The 25,394-nt window shown below is 44.1% G+C and overlaps 2 protein-coding genes across 9 annotated transcripts in view; one reads left to right on the forward strand and one right to left on the reverse strand.

Annotated features, from left to right (window-relative positions):
* Positions 1-25,160, reverse strand: SLC37A3 (solute carrier family 37 member 3). Of its 7 annotated transcripts, none has more exons than XM_068945327.1 (16): positions 24,855-25,160; positions 23,996-24,122; positions 20,691-20,867; positions 19,590-19,704; positions 16,820-16,912; positions 16,228-16,311; positions 14,892-15,037; positions 14,227-14,323; positions 12,994-13,078; positions 11,714-11,895; positions 9,211-9,352; positions 7,992-8,093; positions 5,942-5,989; positions 4,780-4,931; positions 3,280-3,345; positions 1-2,443 (listed from the first exon to the last, which is right to left on the reverse strand). In XM_068945327.1, exons 3-16 carry the CDS (start codon positions 20,789-20,791, stop codon positions 2,351-2,353), a joined length of 1,506 nt encoding a protein of 501 aa, XP_068801428.1. In that variant the 5' UTR covers positions 20,792-20,867; positions 23,996-24,122; positions 24,855-25,160; the 3' UTR covers positions 1-2,350. The 7 variants fall into 7 exon arrangements, with proteins under 7 accessions (XP_068801428.1, XP_068801445.1, XP_068801464.1 ...); XM_068945344.1 differs by having other exon boundaries at positions 24,845-24,870; XM_068945363.1 differs by having other exon boundaries at positions 23,996-24,083; positions 24,723-24,858.
* The window catches only part of RAB19 (RAB19, member RAS oncogene family), a 6,391-nt gene continuing 6,144 nt past the window's right edge, over positions 25,148-25,394 (forward strand). The window contains exon 1 of one of the 2 annotated variants that reach the window (XM_068945414.1): positions 25,148-25,314. The gene's annotated coding sequence lies outside the window, so the exon portion shown is untranslated. The remainder of the gene's footprint in view (positions 25,315-25,394) is intronic. The other variant, XM_068945424.1, reaches the window with a different exon arrangement.

The raw sequence follows: 25,394 nt of genomic DNA on the forward strand, positions 1-25,394 counted from the left end.
TCAAGTCAAAGTAAATTTATTCATGTGAGATCAATTTAGACATTATCAGATTTAAAACCTTTCCCTATCCGAGCACCTTGAGGAAATAGACAGGACCAAAAACCCAGGACAAAAAAAAAACGTCTTGAAGACAAAGCAAAGCCTAGCTAATCAACAGTGGCCTCAAAGCACCACTGCACACTTACATGCAAGCTGCTGGGCAGCTTGTGTTCGCAGTGCTCGCAACACATCTGACACTTCTCAAGAGGGAACAGAACTGTTTACAGGAAACCATTTGTTCCCGGGGGGCTGCACCTCCTCCCCCCCGCCACGTCCCTTTCCCACCCCACCTTTCATCAGAAGCTTATCTAGCACCCAGACAGTCAGCCGAAAAAGCTCATCCAGGTTGGAATTTGAAACCACAGATTCCCAGACACCATGGCTGGGGCAAACGGTGCCACCATCAATTTTGGAACTAAATTTCAAGGAGTTTTGATTCTATTTGTACAGGGACTAATGAGTAGCTTGGGACATGAACACTAACCCCAGGGCATAATTCTGAGAGCATGATGATAGATTCTCAGTCCCTTGCTCTAATTATGCTGGCAACAATTGGAACAGGAATGAGAAGAGACAAGAACAGGATTCAGGTCCCTAGTCAAGATTAATGGCATCGTCTTCCCAAGCCCTGAAACCTTTTGCGGGCTAACAAAGAATGCCAAGAATCACTTCCACCAAGAAAGACAGACTCTCAAAAAAGTATAAAATGGGACAACCGAGTTTCCCAGTAAGCAAAGCTATGTGAAGAGCTGTTGTTGCAGAAGCAGCAATCACAAAGTAACCGTTCAATACAGAAAAAACTGTAAGGCACTAATGATGTTTCACTCATTACAATCATCAAATGACTAAAAATTGACATTCATAAGTTAAAAAGAAAAAAAAGTTGTACATTTTTAAAAGGCAACTTTCCCTGTTAAAAAAGTTTCAAATTTTCAGTTCCAAGAGTTTCCCTGTCCCCCATTCCCATCCAGGCAGCACTGATTAGACTGAACATTTGATCAGAAATTCTGCTGGTTAGCAAGTACCTATTACAATGTAACATTCCAAGACAAAAGCAGAAAACAATTTGCTGAGAGGTTATTCAATGATCTCAGTAACGTCACCAACACATGTGAGAGGTGTCAGTCAGTCATCCTTACTACCATACTAAGTGCAGTCACATGCTTTTGTAGCTGACTTGCATCTATTTTTCTTTTAAAGATGCAACTCAGCTTGAAAACGCAGGAGCTTGGGGTCCCCTATGCAGCCACAGGCAGAGAAGCATGGGGGAAGACAGCAGCACTTGCTAATTTATGCTGTCACAAGGGTATGATTCAGTCCCGGTCTGGAAGCCCATAGCTAAGTGCTGCCAGGTCCCTTCAGTTCATTTAATTCAGTTTTGGTTCTCCTTTGCTGGAGATGGACAATTGCCAAATAAGAATGGAACTGGTGAGCCCAGCTTCCTTCACAGGGTCACCCAACAGTCCATTTTTGGTCAGTATTGATCAAAACTGCTAGTAAAAGTATTTGTGCCCCATTCTCGGTCCCCAAAGCCATTTAAGGATCCTTTAGAGACAAAGGACCTGTTAAGGCATATTTTCAGGGATCACAGTAAAGTGTTATCCAAATATTGCACACTATTTGTCTACTTAAATATTCAGAAACCGAAATCTCATTTCCCAGAGATTAGTAATACTATTATTAAAAAAAATAATGCTAAAAACAAATATGGAGTTAACCTCTCCATAAGAACCTGCTCCTGGAATATGATACAGGTACAAGCTAGGGATAGCAGAGGTCCATCTGCGCAGAGATTTAACAGCAAAATTTTTGAAACATCTGGAGAGCGCAAATTCCAAATAATCGTTTTTGCCCTTTCTAGACTATCCAAGAAATGCACAGTATGATTTTACCAGCACAACAAAGCATCAAAATTCGCTGCAAGACAGCCTCTCCACTGTCAGTTTTAAACAGCTGTCCTTTGGCCAGGACATCCAGAAATAAATAAGAATTGGGCAGTGAGCCCGAGTCCCGTCCTCCCCCACCCCCAAACAGAAGATCCTAGTGTGGCTGCTGACATGGAAGAATCTGGCAGGCCTACACCAGTCCTGTGGATTGTCTAGCTTAGATCAGCTCGATGGTGTGGATGGTCTCAGGCCATTCGGGTATTTGGTATTTCAACATTGAACTCACAAAAGCAGGTCAATCAAGTCTCACGGAGCCATTCTGAATTAGTCCAAACCTGGAGGATGTAAGAAACAAGTCTCTCAGAGTTTTCTTTAATCCCCTGGCCATCAGGCCCGTACAACAGTCCGTCCAGTGGAAACGGGAGTCATCCAGTCAGCATTCGCGGGCGCCGTTCATGCAGAAGCAATCTGATCTCCCTCACTATTAATGGTGAGATGAACAGGATTGTTGAACTTGTCTGTGAAAAGAAACATACCCAGGACAATTAGCAGAGAGCAAACACTGCTGCAACCATCCTGCGCTCCAGTGTATGTTCAGGGAAGACACGGGCAAGAGAAGAGACGACAAAACGGCCCTGCAGATGGAAGGACTGAGTTTGAAGGAAAGCACATAGGATTTTGACTGTCACGATCTTCTTTTCATAAAGAAGCTGTGCTCTTCACCTCCTCAGTGGCCTTCCTCCCGGCTGCCTCTGAAGGTAACCAAAGTGGCTTTTTCACTTGTCAGCACAGATGTAAAGACAGTTCCTGGCACTTCCCAGAGGCAATAGTGCATGATTTGTAAAGCGTGCACCACGGTGGCAATGCTGAGGAGATCAGGGTCTGAACCGTCTCCTCTCCTACATACAAGGCCAAGGCATTAGTTTTAGCTTCAAAATCCTCATCACTCCTTTTATTAATCTTGAAGGGCTGATATGCAAGCAGCTTAACTTCAGCTCCCTGAAAATATTAGGAACCACATACCATGGCAATGAAAGGGGAAAAAAGTCCTGCCTTAGAAGTCAAATGGAATAAGCTTGGAATTGCATACAGGTATTTTTAGACAAGTATTTTCAAACCCCTCTCTGTCACAACCTCAGCTGCTGTTGGGCAACGCAACCTTAAAGGAGTCAACATGAACCTAGTTGATTTGGACACCCTGAGGCAAAGGCACCCCAGAGATTACCTTGGGAACAGCAGAGTTTGCAGCTGCTGCAGGAATACCTTGCATGCCTAGGTCACAATTCTCAGGTTCCCACCAAAACATTCTACTGTAGATTGAACTTTGACAAAAGAAAGAGAGGAGATTTCTTACCATTAGAATAAAGAAATAGAAAACCCACATCCATCCCAGGTTCTCCTGGATCAAAGACACTAGATACTAAAAAGAGAGAGGGAAAAATGACTGAAATTATGAAGATAAGCATGACTTTCAGACATCGCTCTTTCATTTTCTAGAATTTGTGGGCTGTTAACACTCCATAAAAAGCTGATCACAAAACCCTCCAGCTGATCTTTCCCTGACACAATACGTGACTCAGGACAGCAGCCCTTCTGCAAAAAACCCACAGACTCAGCAAAGTGGAGATACTGTCCTGAAGCTTTACAGTAACTCATAGCAGCATAAAGACAGAACTGAACTACAGTTTCAAAGGTGACAAACTGACTCCACTGCATATAAGTTTTTTGTGCAGAACACTGGGACATAAGTGGATGGAAGTACTCTCAGAGGAACTAAAAGCTCTAGAAAGGCTTACAAATTACACAGGACGCATTCTCAAGAGCTGTGCAACTGCTAACTACCTAACCCTACATCGTAGGCAAGGTACTTGAGACTACAGTCTGTTCGGAACCGCATCCCAGTTCAATAGGACTTTATAGGCTACAAAAGAAAGTGTATTCCTTATTGGTAGATTTGTATTCAGTTGCTGTACAAGGGCCTCTTCTTCACTACTGGGTGTATTAGCACAAAACAGGATCTGAATTTCTAACATATTCATTGTGCATTCACTGCTATTCACACACCCCCAGAATGACATCATCATTGTCTCTCTGGAAGTAAATGTGATGTTAGAATGGGAGGCAGGTGTAATTTTTCAGAATTAAAGATCTAGTTTTTATGATGACAGAAGTTTTTGAGTGCTGTGTGTGGGGTAAGACAGAAACACTGAAGACAATATATTAAGGAAATTGAGTGTAACAATGCACTTTAAGATGTCCACAAGGCACTTGCCATCTTCCATGTTTAATGGAACTAAGTGGCATCTCTCCTACAAAACAGAGACAAAACAATTGTATTTATCAGGCAATAAATGACAAATACAAACCCACATTCCTTTTAGGAATAGAAACTTGTACTCCTTGCTTAAGTCCTTGGTATTTCACCAGCACTGGAGAGGGCCTGAGAGAGAATTGGCTCCAATCTTTGTACTAAACTCTCCTCTCCCCAAAGCATCACTATGCTCTTCCACGTAGTCACCACTTGTATTTGAGAAATAAGAATGTCCAGTGAGCACACTGTCAGCTTCCTTTTATGCAACTGTCTAGTCCTCAAACCCCTGGCAGCATACTGTGAGGACCATCAAAGCAAGCAGTGCCATATTTACAAGTTGTGGGAGACAACTCTATATAGAAAAGGAAACTGCAAATAAGAGCAAACTTTAAATTACCTTGTAAATAAACACCATCAAGTTTGTGATAAGTATGTCATTTTTGCTCGGTTACATAGGTAAACTTTCCTTTAAACAAAAGTTTTTGCTGTTACCTTAGCTTTGAACAAAAATCCCAAACAAATTTCAAAATGTTTCTGTCTTACCTGACCCACTGCAGCACCAATACTACCAGTTCCATCCACAATTCCTGTGACTGTTGCCAGAGCCTCACTGCTGCCTTTGACCAGCTCCTGACGACCCAGGTCAGCCGAAATTGCAGAACTGATCATGTTAGAAGGGCCTCCAATGAAAAAGCCTGAAATTGCCAGGAAAACAGCCTTGAGGCAAAACAAGCAGGGGGCTTCTCAGTAGAACATCTTAAAAACACAGATTTTTCTACCACACAAACCTCAGGATCAGGATTTTATGGACAGTAATCTCAGATTAATTACAGGTAGAAATTAACCCTTGCAGCTGAAGCATACAGTTGCAACGTAGCTTGCGTACATGAAGCACGCACAGAGAAATTGCCAACATGCATATTTTCCTCCAACAGCAAGAACAAAGTAACTGTATGTGGTTCACTCTGCAAGAAGAGCCAGGATGCACTGAACTGAATACAGAAAGCTACTGTTGAACACGCACAAGCAAACCCTCAACACGAAGCAGATAAAGACAGGTCTCTACTTTGGATAGTACACCCCCATGCTACAGCCTCAGTCTCCAGGGGCTGACGGAGAGATGGAAGAAAAAAACTCCACACGACAGTGTTCCAAAGTAGGAGTGTTCCAAGAGAAAGGCTCTATTCACACAGGCTAATCTTAATTCTGGAACACAGAATTAAGTACGTCTGGTAGCACAGAAAGCTTGTGACCCCACACAGAACCCCTGGGGTTCTGACAGACAGACACCCTTGAATTTAGCTCTTGCAGCTCACCACTTCACCACATAGTCACCTCTCTGACAGAGACTATTGCTCCTGTAGCACGGCCAGCAACAGCTAGCATGTGTCCATGCTCTAAATAACAGATTATTGCTAGGTATTTTAGCATAAATCTGTCTCTATCATAGCAAAATAAGGCAGAATTCTATAGTTCCAATACCTTATTATATATAGTCCATATTCTATACTCCCATCTACAAATTAGTTTTCCTGCAGACACATTCCAAAAGTACCATAAATTGGACCTCAGCTTTTAGCCCTTCTGCAAAACCAAGAAGAGATGGCGGCACACACACATGCGTTACCGACACCTGATGCTGGTGTTGCTGACTTTTCTGCAAAGTACAATTCTACCAGGGTAACAGTGGTATTTTGTACGATACCTGTAATTGCCATGATCACAGCATTGATAGGTTTGCTGTTTGGAGAACCTGTGGGAGAAAGATCAGATAAGTGTAAAGAAAACAAATGAACTTGAGAAAGCCATTTATTTATTTAGGATCAGAAAGAAGCATGCAAACATCCAGTTTCATTAAGTTACCCAAGTACTGACAACAGTGACTTCTATTTGACTGGAGACTTGTACAAAGATTAGTCTTCTTGCAAAGGCATTTAGAGACTGAAGATTCATCAGTTCCCTGACAGCACTTTACAGCAGAAAAATCACCTTTGCCATCAGACATTTATGCCCTGCCTCTATACTAGATTCGCCTGGCTCTGGCTTCCAACCTTTGTTATGCCTTTTTCTATGGCAAAGAGTTTGCATTTACTCTCCTTGAAAGTCCACGTGCATAGTAGAGGAAAGATTCTCTTGTCTTTCTGGGGAAGTGAAAGAGATTCAGCTCCAACTCTCCCACCATAAAGTACTTCTTTCAGCACTTGAATCATCTCTTCCACTTGTTCCAATTTTTCCACCATCCTTTTTAAAGTGCGGACATTAAATTTGGAGGCAGTGATCCAATAACTGTCTAAACAATGCTGGACAAGAGGGTAAAAACACAAAACCCAATCTCCTTACTCCTCCTGACAAAACCACACTTGGATATCCAAATGTTCTGTCTGCCCTGCCAGGAACAGCATCCTACTGTATATATGCAGCTGCTTTTCTACTACAATCCCTCAGTGCTTTTAAGAGTTACTGTTTTCCCTGATACCTCGCTTCCAGGCATCACCTGAACTCTTTATACCCAAGCGCAACTTAGGGTCCACAAACGGTCACGTTAATGTGTAAGGCAAGCTGCAGCCGTTTAATGTATCCTTGGTCTGTTTTCACTCTTACATGCAACAGGCTAAGAGCATAAAAGCATTCCCTAGTTTGGCTGATGGAGATTTAATGATACAGTGCAGTAACTCTCTATCGCCTGTCTAAGCCTTCCATATCTGGCTGAGCAGTAGTGCAGTTTGAATTAAGCACAAGACACCTGCACCTCTGGCTGTTCAGCTGTCAGCAACAATTTTATATTTGCTTCCAACTCCCTGATGAAAGCAGTGAGTTATCACAAGGGCCTACAAAACTCTACTGAACACCACCAAACCTAACCCTTACTATTTAAGGATGATTGCCTATTGACCTTACTTTGAGACCAGCTGGGCCAGCACACTTCAGAAAGGCATGCTTTACTGTTCACGTATATATTCTGGCATTGATTTCCATCCACAGACCTCAAAGTGCTCTACAGAAGGTGGTCTACATCGCCACACCATTTTTGTTACAGATGGGGGACGACACAGAGGAGTGAAGCGACAGGCGAGAGAGTTAAAGCATTCTGGTACCACTGGAGAGCAGTGGTACCATGAAGATGCAAACCCCTTATTCTTACAACAGCTTCACAGTCATTACTTCACAGAAACTAGACCAGCATGCCCTTTTGTTCAGTTTTCCTGACAGGCTCCTTACAAAACCAGCAGGCACCGAGAGCTCTATCTAGTATAAGAGAGGGAGAAACTCTTAGATTTCACCACATACAGAAGCACAAGCAGCGAAGTCCAAGAGCTTCTCTCTCTCACAGTAGATGTGCTCCTGTACAGCTCTGTCCCTAGACTCCCTTTCCTGGTAGGACTGGGATAGGATTGCCCCTTAGATCTGCTGCTCTACCAGTTGCAGTTTTGATACAATGACAATGCCAGAAATTTCATTGTCACTGGAGAAGGATTAGTGCCATCACTCACCACTTCATGGAAGCCCAACTACTCAGTTAATCCTTTTCCACCTCATTAACCAAAGCACAGATTTCCTCCCCAGTTCCTTGATTCCAAGCTCAGTAAAGTTTTACGCAATGTCACAGTTCAAACAAAATACAGCAAAAGGTGCCATAGTGATCCAGAAGCAGTTTCAAGACCAGAAAGCCAAATGTAATCAGAATAGGCTGTGTTCTGGTTCTCCCTAAAGCATCAAAAGAGCTTCCGATCTCCATGCAGCAAAAACATACTCACGGCTGTATCCAAAGAGAGACCCTACAGCAAAGAGCAGGCTAATTGCTAGCACTGGAGCTCTCTTCTGTAGCACATCAGAAATCAAGCCTTGGATGGTCCCACCTACAAAAAATAGAACATCATCAGGCCCAGGATGCTAACACCTCGAACAAAACTGGGTCACTTCATTGAGTGCAGTGGCCTCTTGCTTTCTCATTAATATACATTTTCTCTACATTCCTGAAAACATATTTTCCCTACACTTCTGAAAACTAAGTCTCCTGCCTTACTGGCCAAGACATAGAGGCAACAGCAAACCTAGGTGGCCAGGATAGAGCAGAGCAAACTACTCATACTGTTTTCCCAGGAAATAACATTTCTTTTTTTGGCGTGCAACTGACCAACCATCCCGCTTTCTTTTTCATTCCCCTGAAAAGTATAGCACCATCAAGCAACCATAACTCCCGATCTGAACAAGCTTAACATTGTGGCTGGTTTCTTTAATAGAAAGCGCACAAAAAAAGAAGTTCTGCTTCAAAGGGAAAGCACTAGCACATAGGGGTCTCACTCCGACTCACGGTAGGCGTAAAGTTTGCAAGAAGTGCCGTTTGCTGACAAAGATCAGCATACGTATCACTGACCCCTCTGCAGAAACTGCTCTGCTGGTAAAAAATAAAACACTTTGGGAAAGTCTACTTCAGAAAAGGTCAGAGAGGCAGAAAAAATGACCCTGAACAGATCAGAATAAGGATGTTCATTCTACGAAAGCTAGCTGGACTAGGGAATAAAGAAAGAAATTGAACACTGGAGTGGAAGCCCAGACAGACAAACATTATGTTCTTTGCTACATTCTGGAGGGATGATACAGAACCCACTACGTCCAGGTCTAATCTCTCCCTCAAGTGTACCTGTCAGAAAGGAAGCAGGAAGCACTGGGGCACTGTTTTGTACGTGGCACTCTTCAAAAGCATAGCAAGTAAAGAAAAACATCTGCTGGGGGTACCATACAAGAATAAGATAGTGCCCTTTAAACGATACATAAACTCTTCAGGGTGCTCACATACACTGCATTTAAGAAAATAGTCAAGCAGCCACATACATAACTAGCCCTTTTATATATTCAGTAAACGGTCAGCTAGATCCCACTAAGCACGACTGCTCTGTGCTGCATTTGCTGTCTTTCATTTTTCAAATGCTAACAGGGCAACTGCAGAAAGATGTCATTCACTTGCTCACTCACCTATGATTCCTCCCACATCATACCAGATTGAGAGCTGGTCAGCTTCAGCTTCTTTCCATCCAAAGTTGTTGCTGAGGTAGAATGGCAGCCAGAAGAAGAATGAGTAATTCACCAATTTCAAGCAGGCATAGGCCAAAGAATACTGGAACAAAGAGTCAGCCAGCAAGCAGTTAGCACTTGAGAAATGCAAACAGCATTTCTGCTTCTTCCCATAAAGCTCTGGACCCAGCTGAAGCTTTCAGAGGGAAGTGCTTTTGCATTTCATATAAAGAGGCAGTACTATGAAAGCTTAATGCTGCACATCAAAGGGAACCCAGGAATAAGAAAAACATTGCCAGGAAGGTTATTTTCTTTTCACTGAATGCAGAGGGTTAAAATGCTGTCAGCGTAACCCTAAGAATTGACATCAGGCTTCCAACAAAAAAAAAAAAAAAACTGAACCCAACCATGTGACATGAAACAAGCTTCAGGTTTAGTCATCTGTGCATTATGACGAGAAAAGTTACGTGAAGCAGTTTCTCTGTGCTATCTTCTGCTGTTCCGTAGGCTCATCTGGTCACAGGACCAGAAGAAAAATCTTCATTCATAACACCCCAGACAGGTATTCCAGGATACAAGATGAAAGGTTTGGCCAACACTAAGCACATGCCTCCAAACCCAAAAGCTGAGGCAGCCTCCTGCTCTTGGTTGCTGGTCTCAAGCTCTCCTTAGCTAGCAGGAGAGCTCTGCCTTTAGAGCTTTCACATGTGGCAATGGTTCTTTCTTGGGGATTGCAGGCCCAGCATGCAGAGCATGCAGAAGGATAAGGCACAAAAATTATTTAAGTATGGCCTCCTGATAAACACTGACATGGCAGTTGAAGGAACCCAAATTTGAAGACGGAAAAAATAACCTGTTGGGAACACAGCTTTTGGGACTGTGCACATACTTGTCTTTGGATTTTAACAAGCAGACGTTTTGATATTTTAAAAGCTCCCAAATCATCTCTTCTAAATGTAGATTCTTTTAACAAACATACCCTTTTTAGCTGCATCATCAATGCTTTTCCACTCTTAAAGGTCACTAAGTAATCTTTACCACACATAAGACAGTGATGTTCACTACAGTTCGGCTGGCTCTCGTATGTAGAGCTGTACTGTTCCATGCCATATTTAATACAACACACAGTCAGCCAACTATCAGACCAATTAAACATTGAACTTCCAGAGGCCCAAAGGACGTCTGTCTATACTAAAATTCTTCTACTGTATCATTCATCAGTAGAAGAGGAGAGAAACTATTTCAGTCCAATTCAGGACCAATTTCAGTCAACTCACATCTTTGTATAATTTTGACCAGGCTTTGGAGGTTCTCTCAGTATGTGGTTTCTCACTCACTGATTTGACATCAGATAAAACTCACGGATTCACGTCAGGGGTGTTCACATGGCTGGGTTAGCACAGAGAGCATGCCCTCAAAATCCCAAGCACCGAAACAGCAACATCAATTGTTTGGTACCTCCTTATGCTCTGGCCAGTGAAGAAAAGTCGCACATCAGCTTAGGCAGCCTTCACCACTGCCAGCATATTTTGCCTAGAGGTTCTTCGTACATCATCCCATTCTTAGCGCAACCAAAAATAAGGCACTTTATGTGGCTCACTAGGAAAGAACTCAAGAGGATTCACTTCTTACTCATATTACTGAGCCAGCCTCCCTGTCTCTTTTCTTGTACCAGCTCTAGTATTCAGGGGACACATGGCCTACTGGCACAGGAAAATTATCAATTTTTTTATTGGCAGATTAATTTTTCAGCTGAACCAAATCCTTGAATTGGGCAACAAATGCTGATGCAGAAGTACAAGTTCTGGCACAAAGGACAGGATGAGGAAGTAACAAGGGATGCAGCTCAGCTTAAGTTAATGGTGAGAGTGCACTACCAGGCCCTGTTGCCAGTTGTTTATAAAAAGACTTTGCCAGATATTACATCATGTTGATTAAGGCTTTTTCAGGCTCTCTGCTCAAAGGCAATTTAAAAAAAAAAAAAAAAAAAGGAGGAGGGGGGAAAAAATACCCCACTAACCACACACAAATACCAGTGCCACAGAGTTCTCTGTGATGCTCAGCCAGCAGTAAGAATCTCACTTCTCAGGGCAACGAGTAACTACCTCACCAAGAGAGTATCTACAACCACCTGCTTTGCTCATAGCCTCCCTTCTAAACTCAGCATCAAAAAAGATAGCCTCGCTACTGCCACAGTTGGCTCATTACATGCACCAAATGAAGCAAGAGTCCCACAGGAAGAGTGACATGCAACCACGTAATAGGACAGTATTATAATGCATACACACAAGGATAAAAGTCCCAAACCCCAAGGTTTTAACAACATAAGAAGTCAGATTTCAGCAACAACACGTGGTCAGCATGTCAACGATGTCAAATGTTGACAACACAAAAAGTCAGATCTGTGTTTAACAACATAAAAAGTCAGATTTCACTCAAGAATTTGTGTGCTAAGAGTCCTCACCAGTACAACACCTGGAAGGCAACAAGCCTGGAAAAAGCCAATGGCCTTTGGCTGGTTATCAGTGTCAGTTGCTTGAATAGAGTAATTCCGGTCATCGTCATCTGCATCATCATCATCCATTAAAGGTCTGTTGGCATCTTCCTCAGCACTGCCTTCTTCATGTGTTCCAAGCTCAGGAAGGCCTAAATTTTTACAAAGGATGTATAACAGGAACAACGGACCATAACCTGTCCACCCTCTCCCCACTTTAAAGCTACACTCACTTCTTTTACGCAATTCTCCCTTCTAGCAGTTCCCTTGCTCTCCCATACCTCCATCTTCCTTTGGCTTAGAAACTCTTCTAGATGGCATTCTGCAGCGTCGCCAGTTTCCACCCTTTGTCTTCTAGTGCTCTTGAAAGTATTCTGTCTGATCCTGCCATCGGCTTTGTCTGTTCTGAGTGTCTGGCCATTAGTTGGAAGACACAACAAATTAGTGCATTTTCTCCCTTGTTTAGCGGTTGGGCTCCTTGGGCCTGGCTCCTGGGCATCACCTCACCTGAGTGAGGAGGCCAAGTGCACTAGCAACTACTCTGTTAATGCCTCCTCTGCAGCAGAAGGCCTAGGAACTGCCCTGCACACTTTGAGCTGCTCAATGCTTACCTGCATGCTCCACTACTTTAGTGCTTTAACTTTAACTTTTTAACTTTAACTTTTTTTTTTTAAACTTTTTTTAGTGCTTTAACTTTATAACTTTTGTAGGCAGCTGGAAAACCTCTACAGCCCTGTCAAAGCCCCAAAGTTCTTTTTTTTTTTTTTCCTGTCACACTCTGCCTTGCCCACCCATCTTCTCAGAACAGGAAATTTACCCCACATGAGCACTATTTAATTGGCTGAAGGAGTCATGCACACACAAAGCACTTTCCCTTCATTCGGCAAAGTTAAGGCTTGCCATGATTTGCTCTTACAGTGGTCAATTATCAGTTTCCTACTGATTGTTAAAAAAATACCAATTTTCCAGGAAGGAAAACAGGAAACTAGGCATATCCTAACGGAGGCCTTAGAGCCAGACTGTTTTATTTTACTTTTAAAAATACCAAAGCACACGATCCAAGATGGCATTTAGTGTGTTCGTGGTGAGGAAAGCATTTTTTCCGCTAAATGCATAGAAGTGTAACACCATTTCAGAAGAGCTGTGAGGATAAGCACTGTCAGAGCTAGCAGCACGTTTAACACTAAAGAGAAAGCTGCAAACCTGCTTTCCACAAAGAGACTGAAATGGTATAACCTTCTTCTACTTACCCACTTCCTTTGGTGAAGTTAGAAGCCCAAAGAAGACAATGACTCCTCCAGCAAACTGTACTGAGGCAGTCACCAGAAAAGCATACTGAAGATAAATAAAAGATGATTTTTTTAAAAAAAACGCCTTCAGTCACACTGGCATCCTTGATCAACAAGGGTTTCCCTGTATTCCAACCCTGTCGCAGTGTAAACGTAGTAATAACAATCCAGACTACATCCATTTAACTTGGAAACAAGCAATCTCTGCACCCCCTGAGTAGACTTGCTTCTCTTTAAGACTGAAGGACCACACGGAAACAGTAGTTTTAGTGTATGGAGGTGACAGCAGCGAGGAAGGAGCTCACCCAACACAAAATTACAGATTCAACCAAGTTAGAAGAGACTGCTCAAAGCAGGGTCAACACTGATTTCAGACCAGCTTGCTCACAGCTTTGTTCAGTCAGGTCTTGAAACCCTCCAAAGACAGATTCTATGGACTCCAGACCCTTGTTCCAGTCCTTAATTAACTTCATAGTGAAAAAATTTTCCATATATCCAGCTGGAATCTTCCCCGGTTCAGTTTACATCCATCGCCTCTTCTACCGCCATGCAACTCAGGTAAGAGCCTGGCTCCGATTTCTCGGTAACCTCCTTATTGGCACTGGAAGGCTCCTTATTTGGCACTTCCTAAGCCTTCTCTTCTCCAGGCTGAACAAGCTCAGCCTCATCAGCCTCTCCTCAGAGGTCACGTGCTCCAACATGCTCCGCTTTACTCATGTTCCCTCTGTTTAATTGTCTGCCGGAAACATTGCAGCACCGTGCCATAGCAATGCAGTACCATGCCATAGCTCTCCCTACTTAGAAGTCATGCCTCCCTGTCTGCCAAAACCTCACCACTATTCAGCAGCAGTGAGTTCAGTTAAGTAAGAAACAGTGATAGATATGAATCTAAAGAGCACTCTGAGCCACCCAAATCAAAATAGGTACATTATGGTACTAGGGCTCTTCAAAAACATCATTCACATTTAAAGGGAAGCCTCAAGCTCATACCTTCTGAATCTAAAGGGTCATGAAAGGAAAATGCTTCTATCCTGCCTATTGCTTCCTATCACAGGATTCAAGATGAGGAAACTGGACACTCGGATAAGAAGAAAAATATTCCTATTATCTCCTCAGTGACAGAGTAGGAAACTTATCTCTGCATAACCTGGTCAAACACATAGTCCTAGCTAGAAACCAGACAGCACTGCTCACCTCATAGCCGTATTTGAGAACACAGGAGGCAAGGAATGCTCCCAGGATATTCCCCACAGATGCACAGGCACTCCAGAGTCCAAACACAAAACCTCTCCTGCAGAAGGAGGAAGAAATTTAGAAGGAGGGATGGAGGGAGAGGTTGACATTAGGAACAAAACAGAGATATGGTGTTAGAATGAATTTTAATTTACACATGAAATTACAGCATTCTCTCTGCCCTCTTCAAAGAGAGTTAAACATCACTTAAAGCAAAAACCAGAATAACTTGCAGGTACCAAATAAATAAGCATGTAAAGTCCTATCCTAAAGCATCTGTGCTAAAGCAGAGGTAAGCTGGCAACATCAGAGTTACAAGCTGTGGCTGGAGCTCTTCTGCAATACCCATCCTGCGACAGACTCAACCTTTCAACAGGTCAGTTTCCATCCAGTTTCTTTAGTGGACAGGAACAGGTTTTAGAGTAACATGAAAATTTAAATTCAGCCATTCCTCACTATGGGACTTGGACAGTCAATCTTAAATTGTTGTAGATCTCTTTAGATAAGTACAACAGTCTTACTGGGACTGGCAAAACAGAAAGTTATGCCTTGTTGATTTGGGAGTTTCAGCTAAGCCTGCAATGGTCAGCAGGTCAAATAAGTGAGCCACTGAAAATTCAACTTACCCAGCTTTTCCAAACCAATTGCCCATGACAGCAACCACACAGGGCCAGCCAGTGGACTGCAGCAAGCCATTCACCACCCATAGACAGCAGTAGAACCACTTGTTGTAGAAATGTAACCATTCTGTGAGCGTGCCAAAGAAAAATACCTAGAAAGGAGAAAAGAAAACGTAAAAAACCTGAAACTACTGCTAAGAACCTGGGGAGGGAGGGATGTTAAAAAGAAGTCGCAGTGACATTTCAGGAAGAACACACCTATAGGAGCTAGGCCACAGCCAGACCCTGGCATTGTTTAACAAACAGCTCAAAGGTAATAGCACCCTCTGCTGAGCCACTGACAGCACTAAATCCAGAGCCCAAACAACTCCCAGAGAGAAATAAGCTCACGGCACTTCCACTCTAAAAGACTTACTTTTGTAAACAGCACAGTCATAACAGGAGAGGAGAAGAAAGACACAAGTACTTTTAGCAACAATGCTAAAGATACAGTCGCATCCTGATTTGCTTGTCATTGTACTGACACATGGACTCACAAGGTCCTATAAAAACACAAAACCCTGAGCAGTCATTTCCCTCAGCAAAATCTAACGTAAATAGTACAGCCAGGTCTCAAATTACTCAGAGCTCTAATACAAACTAGCCAAAATAAACACACTTTGTGGCACACTGTGCTTGAGGCATGTCTGTGATCATGTGTTTGCGGAATGCAATAGGCCATAGTGGGGTTTGTAGTCACTGGCTAAGTCAAGAACACCACACATTTGCCACTACTTTAATATCCAGAAAACCACAGTGAGATAAAATTGATTCACACTTATCTGTAGTGGCTTGAAACTGAAGAACTCTTTTGTTTTAAGCAGACATTCTTTTGTGACGTATATGCCCTCCCACCAACTACAGCATAAGCAGATGTATGCTTAGTGAGAACACAGACTGCGTTTGGAAGGAAAAACTTTGATGACAACAAATATGAACCTGGAGAACAGTCATAATACAAAATCACTTCAAAAAGCTCAAATTTACAATCAAGTGTCTAGACAGTGCCTCAAATTTATGAAGTTCCTTCCATTAAAGTATCCAGAAACTGGTATGTTAGGAAGAGTTGAGTAGCCTTGTGTAGCCCTACATCCGACATAATAAAACTTGCAACAAACTGCTTCCAGTAATAAGTTTCACATGTTTTCACTTACTAAGTTTTACTTAATGTGGTACTCCCACAGCTTGAGACCACTGAGATACAGCTACAGATCCTGGAAATACAGCCTACTATTTTTAAAGAAAATCATATCCAGAAATCCTAAGACAGTTTTCTAAATCACACTAGTATGTTCCAACTTACCACCAGAGCAGAGGAGCACATGCCAAAAGACAGAACCCAGCGTAAATTCAGGCGATCCCCAACTATGCCACTGACAAAAAGACCCTGAAAACAAAACTGCACGTTAAACAAAGCCACAAGGTTTGCATTAGTAACCTGCAAGAATAAAAATGATGCAGGGGGTCAAGTTGACCCAGATGGTAGTACTACATCAGCTTGCAGTTTCATTCTAAACAACTCTTCTCCTGCCATCAAAGGAACCCTTATTTTTCTAAATTGTTCATTACATTTATTATTAAAAATCGTCTAAAAATTGTTAACAGAAAGCATTTGAATAGATAGAAATACTCTTCCAAAAATTGATGGCAGGAGCGTGAAAAATTCTGGAGTGATAGTACTTCTCTTACAGTTGTTAACAAACATCTTCACACGGTTCAAAGGCACTGGCAGAACTAACAGAACCAAAGGAAAAAACCTTCTCCCGTACTAAGCTTTTAAAGTCAATTAGTGCCAGACAAGTCCAAGAAGCAGATCCCATTCATCCCCTCCAAACGTGGGTGTGATCTTCCCAGTCTCAACCAAAGCTTGGCAGCTTTAGACGAGAGTTACTCACCACAGCATAGGAGAACAAGAAGATAGTGTCCAACGTTCCCAAGAAGAGCGTGGCTTCTTCTGCATTTGGAAATAAATGGTTGCTGTTCCAGAGCTAAAAGGATAAAATTGTATCAGGTACACAAGAAGAGTTAGAGCTCATTCTACTCTTCTTCAATTCATATTCCAACTCCAATGCAAAATAGAGTCTGGCCTCAGTAACTTCCCATTCCTCCAACACTTTAATTATCAAATCAAGAACAATTCTGATTTAATGTACTACAGAAAACAGCCACTTCCACCTTACTTCACTTCTAAAGGACAAGCTAGCAAACCAGGTGGGAGAAACACCAATTTCACTTGGATCAAGAAAAGTGACTGGCTATACAAAACCTACTTCTAACCAGCATGCAGCTGACAGTTGCATACACAGAAACACCAATGAGTACCTCAATAAATAGTACAATAAAGGGATATTCTGTTTTATGTGCAACGTCTCTTCCGTATTTATCTTTCTATCTTCACTAAATGAGCAACTCCCTTAGAAAAAAATCTGTGGCAACAACCATAATAAGAAATGACAGACCACAAACAGAAAGAACAAACACAAAAAAAAAAACAATGAGAAGAAACAGACTGGTTGGAAACTGCTATTTACAATGAACTCAGGCCGCTAATTTTGTTTCTACTTTTGTGCTTACCCTGAAGTTTCATTTTATTTTCAATGTGATCAAAGAAGGGAAAAGACTCAGTCATCCCCAAATTGAGATTAGTGACATCAGCTGAAAATAGCAAGTTTTGAGGATGACTTGAAGAATTAATACAGTTAATCAGGACAGACTCTTTTCCTCTCCCCACCACCCCCTCCATTAGAAGGGAGCTCAATCAAACAAAAAAATGCAGCCCAGACCTGACCCATGGATGCATCCACTCAAATACCATCAGCTCTAGTTTTATTCCTACCTCCAAGGAAATAGCCTGCACAGACAACACTAAGGAAAGGCCTATGAACACAGATTCTACTCAAGTCTCACGTGTAAAAGAAAATTAATAAAGCTCCTGAAAACTAGTTTTGGCACTTGAGACCACTAATAGCTTCTTACACCAGCAGCTTTCAACTTTTAACCACAGATCCCTGGAGGTCTACAAGCTACCAAGAGTCTTAGAAAGATAAGGGAATCAAACATATTGACATCAGACTTAAATTCATTACAAAATCTCCACAGGACTCACAAATCTTAAAAGGCTGGAAAGCAAAGATCTAGGCTATCCTTCTAATAAAATTATACCAAAGTCTATTGATGCAACCATTGCAAAACATTTTAAGGATTTTTTCTTAAGGGTAATAATAAAATAGATAACTGTAGTTAAAAAAAGAAATCAAAGCTCAAAACTGATAGCATGCTACGAGACTCCTCTGTTCATATTTTTAGATTGTTCCATTAGATTTTTAGATTGTGTGGCACTGGGACCAGCCACTTCTAAAAACAAACATCTCCCTAAAAGGGCTATGAGAGTGAGCCAGTATACCCATTCTTGCATTCCCATTTGTGCTGTGAAAGCAGAACACAACTTCTTTCTCTGCAAGCCATCTCTCTCAAAATGCACCACCCACTTTACTGCTAACTAAGGTGATTTAAATTGATACCATAAGGAAAGAAGGGCCACTTTAACCTTTCTTCTTGGACGGGCACATAAACCTCAACATCCAGCAAATACTAAGTCATGCATGTAGCAGACAGACTGCATCTGCCTTCTGAAGTATACTAGTTTTTTGAATGTCAGTTAAGAAATTAAATATAAACACCTTGTGCTTTGTTTTAGCATCCTCAAGATGCTCGGTACCTTTTGCTAGGTTATAAAATCCTGAAGACAATACAGGCCCGCTTTACTGTTTTTACTTATTACACAAGGGCAACATTTATCCTTCAGCCAAATGTCCAAAGAATCAAAGACTTCCGAGGCAGACACAGCTCAAGCAGCTGGCCTGGAACTCCCTGTTTGAATGGATCTCATGCTGTGACTGAGCTGTTAATGTAAGATTTCTTCTGCATCTCAAAAGCACTGGGACCAGCCACTTCTAAAAACAAACATCTCCCTAAAAGGGCTATGAGAGTGAGCCAGTATACCCATTCTTGCATTCCCATTTGTGCTGTGAAAGCAGAACACAACTTCTTTCTCTGCAAGCACGCACTACCAAAACTCCCTTTGCTTTTGTTGATGCCGGGATTTAAAGACAACGGCCATGGGATGTCCAGCATTTTTGAAAATCAGATCTCTAAGAGGCACAAGCAAATGTCGTTCTTCAGTATCGGTTTACATTAAGCAGGTAGCACTTTCAGGATAGTTTTCGGCTCTCCCACTTTGGCCAACCTTTTAATGGAGTGGCAACGCCCACACCACGGAGAAAACCGCAGCAAGGATGTTACAGAGATCTCCACAACCCCAGTAACGATTCGCGCTTATTGCCTCTGACGTTTCAGAGGTAGAATCCCCCTCGTACCCTCCCCACCTTCTCCATTCTGCTAGCTACTATAGAAGACTTTGCTGGGGTCCCGATTTCTATTGGAACACCATAACTGCCTAGGAAGTTTCTCTCTGGGGACACTAGGAAAGATTCCACCAACAATAGATGATCCAGAGAACGACTATTAAGACACCTGAAGTTCTCACTCACATTCAGACAAGCATCCCTAGCAAAAACAAATAAAGGGACCTCTTCAGTAGCATAGCCTAAGCGTACTAGAAATTATTCAGCTTCCTTTGCACTTGCTAGTCTCAAGTGTCCTTACCTCATATGGCTGGAGCTCTAGGACTGTGCTGTTTAGGCAGGAGGGAGTCCACTGACTGGAAATGCTGACCTTGACATTACTGAATGTCTTCCTGGAAGCATGGAGCAAGGAGTAACTGCCAGAAAAAGCACAAGCACACATTGGTCAAGTCTTCTCTGGAGGTCAAACAGGAAAGGGTGGGACTCATACTTCAGATACATGCTTTCTAAGCAGCCAGTAAGTAGTGAAGGACTGACAGTTTGGGGGATAGTTGTCAGTCGCGGGAACCCTGAAATTATGGGCAGACACACAGTTTAGTTCACGTGGGGAGGCGTGAAATAGGGTCTTAATTGGAACAGACCTCCTCTTTTCTTTTCAAAGGAGGAGATGACTGTGCAACAACAATTAGGTACCTCAGGGAAAGGAAAAAAAAAAAAAAAAGAGAAAAAAAAAGAACACGTACTCATCTGGCTAACCACCGTTACCTAATCTGTCTTTGGAAGAGAACCTATATCAGTAGCAGTATTGCTGCGAAGGTCTAACAATATCAGCGAGGCAAAGTTTGTAGGGAGAGGCAATATCTTTTTCCAGCTGTTGTCAGTTGGTGTAACAGACAAGCTTGCAACACACAAACATGAGGGACCTTCAGGTCTGAAGCAGAGGACTCTCTGTTCTAGAGGTCTGTCAGCCCTCTGCAAACAGTAATTTCAGGAGAAGAGAGGACCCCAACAGCAATGGCAGAGTGCTCCCTGAGTCAGACCATGCATTAAATTAGTTCTGAGCATAAGGGTTTGCTTCCTTCCTAGTTTCCGCAAGTTCTTCTCCACCACTGCCACCCACGTTAACTCTTCTGCAACGGAGTGCTCCCTGCTTGGTGCAGTCAGTCCATCCTTTGCTGCAAGCCCTGCTTGTCATTGGATTCCCCAAGGGCAGAGCACACTTAGCTCCACTACTGCATGATTCCCAGACCAGCTATTACTACTAGCTTTAAGTTTGTTTTCAAGGCTCAAAGCTAAAGCTTAAAACTATTTTCCTGCCTTCACTATCCTTATTTGGACATGCTCTCTACTTCCCCAAGTTCAGTGAGATGAGCACCTCTCCGGGTAGATACATTCAACCTACCTGAAGAAGGTAAGCAGGAACACAGTAATATGATGGTGAGTGCAATGGGACACAAGGGCTGTGTTCGCAGGCTGCCTTCGCAAGCTCCCAGGCAAAGCCATATTCCCGGCAGCCCTCTTGCCCACTCTTGCCCTTGGCCACAAAGGTTGGAAGGCGCTTAGGTCATTTTTCTTCTCACTTAAATAAAAGAAGGTGGGAAGAGGAGAAAGAAGGAAACATATTTTAATTTAAACAGAAGTACAGAATACAGCGATGTTCTGCAAACAGCTAGAATTCAGCAGGAGCAATTCTATGCCAGCCCTTCCCAGACTGGTTCGCATCTCTGCTCATCTCATCAGCTGTGCATTCCACGACACCTTCTACGCCCAGAAACATCTTTGTGTTTCCATTCTCCAAGTACCCCCTCATGCTTTTACTCCAACCTGTTTCTTGCCCCTGTTTCCAGCAGATTCCTTGTCAGTGCCCATCACCAAATGAGTTCCCGCAGGACCTACCAACCTGAGGTGTTAACACATTAAAGACCATTCTGCACCATTTATATATGTGGTACACTACCAAGTGATCATAAATAAGTTAATTTTCCACTGTTATCTGGGTGGCCGCAGACTGATGAGTATAAGTCAACAGAGCAGCATTTGGCAACTGGTAGAGAACAGTTTTAGATCTAACTGCCTCTTTAAGATGCCTTTGAAAGATATACCCAAGAGCAGACCTGTACAGTTGGAAAGGGAAAGTAACTGGAAGGACAGTGCTGAAATCCAACAACCAGGGTCTCCGCCTATTCGCTCTCACGCCCTACATTATGGTTCCATCTGCCACTAATTTATTAGCGCAGCATGTAGCAAGCCATACTGTACTGCCCCTGTTGGTACGGCATGGGTGACCTCTGCCCAAACGTCTAGATACCAGATATTATCATTACTGAGGAAAGGCTATGATACACAAACAGTTTCTTAGCATTAGCTCATGCCATACTATTCTACTCCCGCAACTGTGGCTGAGGGACCATATCTGTAAAGAGGGTCAGGGAAACGGGCAGTGAAGTGGGGAAATCTCTCTCTGTGCCTCCCTTTCACTTTTTTTGCCAGAGATCTTTTCAGCCGGATTGTCCTGCAGCTCACAAAACAGCTACACAAACGCTTGTATCTGTGCAACCCAGACTGCAGTACAGAAGAAGATATATTATACATTGGTATCGCTGCTGAAGGCAGAACCTGATTCTGTTCACACCAAGTAGCTTAATATAGTTAGAGAAATCAGTCATTGGGAGCTGCATTTTAAAAGGACATTCAGACACCACGCCCATTCTGAATTCTGAAGAGTGATGAAATAATCCACCACTCCTGCTTCCCCAAAGAATTAGAGATGGAATAACAAGAAACATAATTCCTCTGTATTCTTTCATATCCACAGATGCTTCTTGTAATGATTTGCAAATCTGACAGAAGACCTTTCAAGCTCAGCTTCAACAACCTCACTTGGAGAAATGAGAAGTCACTGCCCAGCCTCCTCCTTTTCTGAATTCCTGGCTGCTGCTGAAAAGCCCATGTCGCACAAAGACTTCCTGAGACCTTCTGCTCCTTCTTTCAATAACTTTTAAAGATTTCATCAGACCAACTTCCACTGTAAAAAGTCGTCTTTCTCCTGTTCTCTCAAAGATGATGCATGCCTGAACACTAAACAGATTCCAGCTACTACTGGATATATTAAGCACCATAGAAACTCTGGCCACATCTGAGCTGCCAAACAGCGTACGGTATGGAGATCCTCTAAGTAATAGTAGCCAGCTATTACATCTCTGGGACACTGGCATGCAGGTTTACTAACTTCAGCGTGGAAATTAGTCAGTCATGTTCATCCTATACCATTCTTGAACTAACACACCTCCATTCTCATCCAGGACAAACACGGCAAGTCTGTTCTAGATCTGAGATAGACCTGGGCTACATAGATGCAGACTATTTGGGCCACACTCCCACCTTTCCAGTTAGGAAAGGCCACCCAGGTCTGCCAGCACCCTCTAGTAGCAACATGCTTCTGCAGTAGCAACATGATTCTACACTGCTTGGATTCTGGTGAAAAAAGCACCTGCAGCTAGAGCTGTGGGAAAGCAAGGTTAGCCTTGGAAGAGGCATCTTAGCAGGCAGTTTTGCTAGCACATCCATCTAAGGTCCTAGATCATTTCTCGGCATTGATGAATGAAAACTTGGCACCCATACAAGTATCACACAGTCCCTTTCAAGCAGTGAAAAGTCACATACAGAGGCTGCATGAAGCAGAGAAAGGAATTCAAGGCACTAATTTCCAGCACTGAGGTCCCTACAGGCCTGCAAACCATGCAGTCTGTTGGTCAAACACAAGAGCCTGTTCTCTTTCTCTGCTTCTCCCTCCCCCCCCACCAAACAGAAGATAACAGAGTTCTTCAGAGGAAAGCAAAACACTGCCAGTTATGCAATGCTGCGGGAAAAGTTCTTTCCTCATGTAATCAGTTTACGGCCTGAAGCACGAGATTTACTACCCACTTCATGTCTACACATGCAAATATAAGTCTTATTTGTCCAAGATACCTAGCCTTTTTAAAACTGAGCCTCGGTTTTGACCTTAAAATCACCTGTACGTTTATAGCACTTACTACTAGAATAGCACAGAATTATAGAATTCTTCACAGCTTTTTAATCTGAGCTAGCTTTCTAGAAGAAAACCTTCTGGCAGATGATGACATTTTTCATTTATTTACAAGGTAGAGACAACTATAGAGTGCTTTTTGTTTGTTTCCTCTTTTGCCTTTCTTCATCTTGTCTTTTGTACATTCAAACCCGGCATGCTCTCCAGCCTGCAAAATTAGACAGCTAGAAGTTCATCCTCAAAAACTGGTCTTCTAATCATACTGAAAACACCCTATTAAATTTGGAGTGGGAGGAGCAAAAACTAGGAGGCAGGATAAACCACAGGAGGCATGGCAGTGAAGCGTAGGCCTTTAAGAAAGGAAGAGGACTGTTTTTAGGGTGTTTGACTACTTTGTCTGCTTGTTTGTAACTGTTTACCTTCAGCTAATATTTTGAGCAAGCTTTTGTTAAACTTTCAGCGTTCTCTCTTATCCCTTCCTTTAGGGTCAAAAGAAGACACCTTAAGTTCAAAATACACTTTCTTAATGCCACCCTGTCGTCCACCAAAGCAGGCAGGAAAGACCAGAATAATCATTCCTGGGACTTCCAAAGTGCAAAGGAAACAAGTAAAAATATTTTTTAAAACTGTCATATGCCTTCTTCCTAAATCGACAGAAGAAAAAAAGGACTCAGACTTACACAGGACCATTCACAGCTTACAATCTCTGCAGATGAAACACCTTGGCAGCTAATAATGTGATCGCCAAAAGTCCTAACTGGATGCTACCTAGGAAAATGGATTTCACCATGCTGTGGCAATGAGTACCTGTCAAAATTAATTATGAATACACGTATATTATGAAGATAACATGCTCGCATTACACCCTTTAGTGTTTCATCTCTTTTCTCTGCCCACGATTAAGCCGGTTACTTAACTCCCCCAGAAAAATCACCTCTACTGAAACGGCCAAACCCAAGGCATCCGTGCGGCACACCAACAACCGCCAACACGGCAGCTTTCCCAACGCCTACCGCTACCGTCTCCCGCTGTTTCTGCGCGCCGTGGTCCTCGGCGAGGACCGAGGGAGCCGCCCGGCCTCAGCACCCACCCGGGACGAAATCCTTCCCCGACGCGCCGAGTGAAAAAAGCAAAAACGCGCTTTTTTCCCCTCTCCTCCCCCTTCGGCAAACCCACCGCCCTGGGAGGCTGACCGGCCCCCAGACAGCAGGCTCCTTCCCCCCTCCCCCCCCCCCACCGGTGATCGGACAAGCCGCCCCCCCGCAGCGCGGGGACCGCCCCCACCGCCGGCTGAGGGCCCCCTGTCGCAGCCGACCGAAAAAGCCACGTCCTCAGCGCGCCGGGCAGCGGCCCCCTCCGCCGCGGAGGGGCGGGCACCGAGCGGCGACACCCCAGCTCCGCGCCCACCTCCCTCGTCGCCGCCGCGGGGCACGCGCGGGCTCCGCCGGCGACCGTTGACACCGCCGGCGACCGTTAAACGGCCACCTCCGGGCGCGCGCGCGCTCCCCCTCCCCACCTCCGCCACGCACCCCGCCTCACCGGCGCCGCGGCCAGCTCGGCCCTCAGGAAGTCACATGGGCGCCGCTCTTCCGCCGCCGCGGCCGTAGCGGCCGCCGGGGCGCGGCGGGACTTGTAGTCCGCGCGGCCGCTGCCTGCTCCCCGCTCCCGGCTGCGCCGCGCCCGCTGCTCACCCGCCAAGGGCTCCCAGCGAGGGCGGGGGCGCACCCGGGGCGGGGCGGGGCCAGACTACGAGGGGTTTCCCGCAGCGGGGAGACGAGGGACACCCCTCCTGCTGCTGCTGCTGCCGCCGCTGCTGCCGCTGCCGCCGCTGCTGCCGCCCGCTCCGCCCCAGCCCGGTGACTCCCCGGGGCGGAGCCCGGCCCGGCCCCGGCAGCAGGCCATCCCCGCCCGCCCGCCCGGCCGGGACTACATTTCCCGCCGGCCCCCAGGAGCGGGGTACAAAGCGGCGCTACCTGGCGCGGCAGGTGAGCGCCGGCAGGTGAGCGAGGCGGGCAGCACCGGCCGCCCCCGCCTCTCTGCGGGAGAGGCTCTTTCCCGGCTCCTCCGACCCTCTCCCCC

The sequence above is a fragment of the Struthio camelus genome, chromosome 1 (genome assembly GCF_040807025.1).
Source record: "Struthio camelus isolate bStrCam1 chromosome 1, bStrCam1.hap1, whole genome shotgun sequence".
Lineage (NCBI taxonomy): Eukaryota > Metazoa > Chordata > Aves > Struthioniformes > Struthionidae > Struthio > Struthio camelus.